Source organism: Cyprinodon variegatus, unplaced genomic scaffold (assembly GCF_000732505.1).
Source record: "Cyprinodon variegatus isolate N-32 unplaced genomic scaffold, C_variegatus-1.0 Scaffold183, whole genome shotgun sequence".
NCBI classification, from domain to species: domain Eukaryota; kingdom Metazoa; phylum Chordata; class Actinopteri; order Cyprinodontiformes; family Cyprinodontidae; genus Cyprinodon; species Cyprinodon variegatus.
In genome coordinates, this window is record NW_015150636.1 from 1,015,621 (window position 1) to 1,022,279 (window position 6,659).

The 6,659-nt window shown below is 44.6% G+C and overlaps 1 protein-coding gene across 1 annotated transcript in view; it reads left to right on the plus strand.

The window, feature by feature from the left end:
• Positions 1-6,659, plus strand: part of LOC107087414 (collagen alpha-1(XII) chain-like) — a 177,562-nt gene that overhangs the window by 151,808 nt on the left and 19,095 nt on the right. The window contains 6 exon segments of the mRNA XM_015378984.1: positions 964-1,128; positions 1,219-1,257; positions 1,356-1,494; positions 2,191-2,333; positions 3,711-3,820; positions 4,837-4,995. Coding sequence (XP_015234470.1) covers positions 964-1,128; positions 1,219-1,257; positions 1,356-1,494; positions 2,191-2,333; positions 3,711-3,820; positions 4,837-4,995 — 755 coding nt within the window.

Sequence of the window (6,659 nt, forward strand, 5' to 3'; positions counted from 1 at the left end):
TTTACACCATTAGAGACCTTCTGCATAAGTAAAAAGCCTTTGCTCCTAAGATTTAGCCGTTGTTTCATTTAAATTTACCAATAAAATCACTAAACTGAATAGAAAATAAGAATAACAGAGCAGCTTATGTAACGCATGCAGGTTATATCACCTAAAATGGTCACACAATGACCTCTGACCCCTCCTTGGAAAGGTTTGAGCCTCTAGTTTCTAATGATGGCGGCCATTAGGGGGCGGGGCTAAAAGTTAATCATGCTGTTGCATTACTCCCGCAGTGTCACACGTCAGGTGGAATTTTAATTCTCATTTTGTTTACACAGCTATAAAATAAATATTATTTTGAAACATATTTTAGAAATTTTAAAGCCACATTTGAAAGGCATGCGGATGAAACACCATGTCACGTCTAAGCACCTAAAACATCATTCATACATACAGGAAAAGAAAGAAGGCACAGAGACAATTAATTTAGGTTTATTTGCGAGAAGAGTAGGAAGAGACTGCAGAGTTTACAAATCTCCTCCCCACTCTGCCAGTCTTTAGCTTTCTCCTCACCATTTATTAAAGTCAGGGGATGTCCCTAATTACACAAGCTGAGGTTTAACTAAAGGGAAAGGGAAACAAAATGATCTTACTTTAAACCTCAGCATATAAAGCATGTGGTTGTTTTACAAATGAATTGTTCCAAGAAAACATGTTTAGAAGAAACGACCTTAAGCAAGAGTTAATAAACGATGAATCACACATTATACATCATAATAGTTCATTAGTAGTATTACTAACGTATAAATAAAACATTTCTAACACACCATGTGACTGTGTTTTGTCCATTTCTATAAATAGCTAAACATGAGCAGGTGTCAGCTGGGCCCGGTACCGGGTCGGCCAGGTTTACGGGGTTAGAAAAGGCTTTTAAAGACGCCCAGATGTTTGGTCGCTTCTGATTGGCTCTTTGCTCCTCAGGCTACAGCGTGTTTGCCATCGGCGTGGCCGACGTGGATTTCGTGGAGCTGCAGGTGATCGGCAGCAAGCCCAGCGACAGACACGTCTTTGTCGTGGACGACTTTGACGCCTTCGACACCATCAAAGAAAATCTGATAACCTTCATCTGCGAAACCTCAACGTCCAGTCAGTTGAAAACTTTTTCTGTCAGAAAGTTTAAAGAAAAATAACCTAAAAAAAAAACGTTCCTCACTGAATCTCTGCCCTCCTCCACAGCCTGTCCTTTAATCTACGTCAACGGCTTTACTTCCCCGGGTAAACACGACCACGCTAACGTCTAAAGACGCTGCGTCCTTTAGCACCTGCTGTGACAGGAATCCTCCCCTTTACGCTCGTTGCTTTTGTCCCCCCAGGATTCAGGATGCTGGAGGCCTTCAACCTGACAGAGAAGACCTACAGTTACATCCCAGGAGTCTCCATGGAGCCCGGGTCCTTCAACAGCTACACGGCATATAGGCTTCACAAGAACGCCTTCGTGAACCAGCCCACCACGTGAGTACCAGTACGGACTCGTGTTCTCGCCAAGTACGTTCTTGAGAAGAACCCAGGAAAGTCTGGACTCTGGTAGAACGGGAGCGCGCAGAATAAATCTGGGTCGATTGGAACAGAAGCTACTGATGACATCACCACATTCAAAGCTCGTCTGGAGCTGCATTTCACCTCCTGTTATTAATAGTCTCTAGACGATAATAAATTCGTACCTTTTTCCTTTATTAGGGGAATAACGATTAACACAGCCAGATAAACACAAATCAAATGAACATTTTTCCAAGTATAACGAAAAAAAATCGCCATCAGAGCCAGCGGTCCTTCACACTTAAAACCTACTTTCATTAAACAACAGCAACAGAAAAGAGAACTTTTAACTTAATCCTCTGAGCTCTGTGAGCGCTAACCTGGAAGCTGCTGCCGCAGTGCATGCTGGGACAGCTGTCAGTCAGGAGGACGGACAAGTCTGCTCTGATGCATGCTGGGTAAAGAGGGAGGGGCCAGAACAACATCCGGGGACTTTGTCCGTTCTCAGTCTTCTTGTTCTTGTGAATTGGAACAGTACTAGAACTGAGGGTGATGACGTTTCACGAGGACACGAGAACGCACAAGCACATAGATTGAGAAATGGCCCCTGACTATAGCAGTCGGATTTTCTCCCATCTAACCAGCAGGTCTGTGTGTTTCTGTCCCGAACAGAGAGATGCACCCAGACGGCCTTCCTCACACCTACACCATCATCCTGATGTTCCGCCTGCTGCCCGACTCGCCCTCAGAAGCCTTCGACATCTGGCAGGTGTCCACCAAAGACCACAAGCCGGAGACCGGCGTCACCGTGGACGGTACGCGTCCTGTGATCTGAGCCAGAGAAACGAGCGTGAAGCGCGGAGCAGCTGTGCCTCCATCTCAGCCGATGGCGGAGAGGCTGATGTCATGGAGCCGCTCAGCTGGTTCTCGTAAAGCTGATGTTTCCATCTTTCAGATGAGGATCATCAGCTGCTCTCAGTTAAAACACGGCCCTTTGAAGTTAGAGTCAGAGTTTAAAGGTCCCTCTGCCAGAGAGACCTACAGCTCTCCTACTAAACTCGCTCCACTGGCCCTCCTCAGATTTAGATCCTCCTGTAAACCATCAAAGGTTCTCCAGGATTTCTACACGGCTGTCAGAGTTCTTACTTCTCTCATTCTTCCTTCAGTTCTACGGTAGTTCAGTTCTAAGCCGGGATCTGAACAGATGCAATGAAGGGATTACTGATTCGGATTGGTTTCCTGGTTCAGATTAGTTTCCTGATTCTGATCTGATTCCTGATTCTGATCAGTTATCCAATTCGGATTCATTTCCTGATCCGAATCTGATTCCAGATTCAAATTAGATCTTTGATTTGGATAAACTTCCTGATTAGGTTCTGTTTCCTGATTCACACCAGTTCCCTGATTCGGATCAGATTCCAGATTCAAGACAGAAAAGGGATTTGAATCAGTTTCCTGATTCTGATCTGATTCCTGATTCTGATGCAATTCCTGATTCTAATCAGTTCTCCAATTGGGATTCATTTCCTGATCCGAATTTGATTCCAGATTCAAATAAGATCTTTGATTTGGATAAACTTCCTGATTGGCTTCTGTTTCCTGATTCACACCAGTTCCCTGATTCGGATCAGATTCCAGATTTGGATCAGAATCCAGACTCTTGTTTTGGATCCATCTGATTCTGATCAGATTCCAGATTCAAGACAGAAAAGTGATCTGAATCAGTTTCCTGATTCTGATCTGATTTCCAAATCCAAACATATACCAGAATTTGATTACTCCTGATTTGGAAAATTGTCTTATTTTTGCAGGTTTTCTTCTTATTCTTATCATTATTCCTGAATCTGATCCGATTCCAGATTCAATGCAGAAAATTGATCTGAATCAGTGTCACGATTTTGATCTGATTTCAGATTTGAATCATATTCCAGATTTTGATTAGATTTCCTGATGTGAACCGTTTCCTGATTTGGATATACTTTTTTATTCTGGTTATTATTATTGATGCGGATCAAATTCCCAATTCTGATCAGATTCCAGATTTGAACCGGAATCCTGATTTGGATCTTTTTCACAAATGTCATCTGATTTCGAATCATATTCCAGATTAAAATAAAACCTCCTGATGTGGATCCATGTCCTGATCAGGTTCGGGTTCCTGATTCAGTCTGAACTATTCCATCTCCTCCCAGGCTCCGCTCAGACCATCTCCTTCTACAACAAAGATGAAACCGGAGAGATCCAGAGAGTCACGTTTGACGAAGGTCTGGTGAAGACCATCTTCCACGGAAGCTTCCACAAGGTAAAGACTCGGGTTCTCCTTAATCTCAGCTGGCTTCTGTAGACATTGGAACCAGATTCTGCAGCGATTTAGTCTGGAATAAAGTGAAGTGAATCAGACTGAGGCTGTTTTATCTCTGAGTTGTGTAACGTCTTCTGCTCTGAGGGGAAAAACTTCAAAAGAAGCATCTCTCTCTGTTTTCCCTGGACGTCTGGAGATCCTCCACATTCCTCACATTCCGAATGTGTTAGAAATCGGAGTCATGGGAAGAAAACATTTATTCCCTGGTCCTGTCAGGGAATGCAGACAGCGCCACCTGCAGGTGCTGAGAGGCAGCGCAGCTCCTGCTGAGGCGGAAGAAAAAGTCAGAGCAAATCTGCGTTTTTAGAGAACGTTAAGATTCCAGATTCAACACCTTTGATCCGCAACCCCAGAGATAAGCGACTCCAACAGTTTTTCCTGTGGTTCTGAGAGAGGTTCTGGTTCTGGAGGGAGGTGTTCTGACGAAGGACGGACTTCTGGAAGATGAAAACCATGGCTGTTCCCAGGACCTCCTAGAGGTCAAACCGGCTCAGGGTTCTGATGAAGGATCAGGCTCGGGTCCAGCTGGTTCCACAGCCGGATTTTGCAGTAGATCAAGAACTTTTCAGCAGGCTTTAGGGGTCCAGAACCATCCCAGACTCTTGAAGATGATACCGGTACTGAGCTTGGATGAACATCTGCAGGGTCTCTCTGGGCTGTTTGTCCAGTGCCGAAAGTTCTGGACTGGGTTCCTCCTTTGTTCTGGTTCCCGGAACTGGAGCCGTTCCTTCCTCACCCCCTCCTCCTCTGGGACTCTGCGGTTGGTTTGGACCCGTTTCCGGTGGATCTGGACTTCAGGCCCGAAGCGTTAGTTCAGCACCAGGGTGGAGAGCGGGGACTCCTCAGACGTTCTGTCCCTTAGCCCAGTTGGTTCTGATCCAAACCTGTTGACTGATGCTTTAAAGTTGTGAATCGGGTCAGAACCAAAACGTCTTCTTCTTTCCTTCTTTCCAAAGCTCCACATCATGGTTTCATCCAACAGCGTCAAACTCAACGTGGACTGTCAGGAGGTCGCTGAGAAGAAGATCAAGGCCGCTGGGAACACGTCCAGAGACGGATACCAGGTCCTGGGAAAGATGTCCAAGTCCATCGGGTCTAAGGGCAAGTCTGCAACGGTGAGTCGGCGCCAACAGAACCAGGAACAGTGAACTCCGTTTGTCCCGTCCAATCAGAAACTGGTTTAAAAACAGAACAAAGAAAGACAGGAAGTCCTGAGAGGATGATAACAGAACTCTGGGTTCAGAAACCAGCAGCTTAGGGGTTGAAAGGCCAAAGGTTTCCCTCAGATCCTCCCTTATGGCTTTAAGTAAACCTTCGTCTTGACGGTTGGAGCCTGAGCTCAGTGTGCAAAGGATGCCATGTCCTCTTAACGGCTGTTATTGTCCCGCAGCTGTTTGTCGCAGTTAGCTTGTCGCAGGTTTGACGCAGATATTTTTGATTTATGCCTAATTTAGAAGCGTAGTCTGCGCCCTTATTCCACGCCACAACGAAGAGGGACAATCAGGAGCTAGCTAGGATTGATGGCGTCCGTGTGTCGGTTTGACGAGCTTGTTCGCCGTCTACAACCCCTCATCCAACGCCGGACGACACACAGTTCCCCCGTGAGTGTTCCCCAAAGACTGCGTGTTTAGCTTAGCGTGCAAACCAACAGACCGTCGCTCAGAGCTACAAACTAGCGTCCTGCACGGTGTCTGGGATAGAGTCCGAGGCGTGCCAGGCGCTGTGGGTGGAGCTACTGCCAGAGTTTCTGCTATTAGGGACCAAACAGGAAGTACACATAGAGTAGAGCGGATGGAGAATTGACCAATCAGAGGCCTCCTGTCTGCGACATTATCTGCCGTCACCTGCAAATTTGGGGAGGTGTTTTCGGAAGGGGTGGGGCTTATACGTGTTAACCGCGACACGCAGACGCAGCCTGGTTTCAGAGCAGAAACCAGGCTGTAGTCTCTCTAGTTCTAAAGACCAGAGTAAAGTTTAACTCCAGACCTAAACCACGTCCTTTAGATTATAAACCTAAACCCCGCCTGGAGCTCAGGTTACCAAACCAGAACACCGTTCCAAAAGTTAAATAAGGTTACTGAAGGTCATGGTTCCACAAACAGCCTGGGATCCCAAAACTAACAATGACCTAAAAATAATGATGTTTATTTATACATTTAATGGAAAACAATTAAAGCTTAGATAAATGATTACCTTCATTTAAACAAAATATATGTCCTGAGATAGATCAACCTATTCTCATTATGAGTGCGTATGAAATCGTACTAAAAGTTATGCACCGTAATTTCGTACGTTTTGGACGTATTTTTCATCGTATGCGCATGCGCCTCTGACGCACCATTCACGAATATAGAATATAAATTACAATTAGCCCTAACCCTGACCTAATCCTAACCCTAAGATATAAAACAGCAAGCAAAGTAGTTAGGGACATGAAGAAGGGATGATTGCACTGTCTTTCCCAGTTTTACATCCGTCCGCGGATCTGCTTTTTTTTCTGTCTTCATGCGCACTGATGTGTTTTTTTTGAGGAAAAACGTCCAAAACGTACGAAATAGTGTGCATAACTTTTCGTACGATTTCATACGAACTGATAATGAGAATATGTTGGAGATAGATAGATAAATAGATTTAGATAGATATAGATAGGTAGATATTGATAGATGATAGATAGATAGATAGATAGATAGATAGATAGATGATAGATAGATATATAGATATAGATAGATAGATAGATAGATAGATAGATAGATAGATAGATAGATAGATATAGATAGAT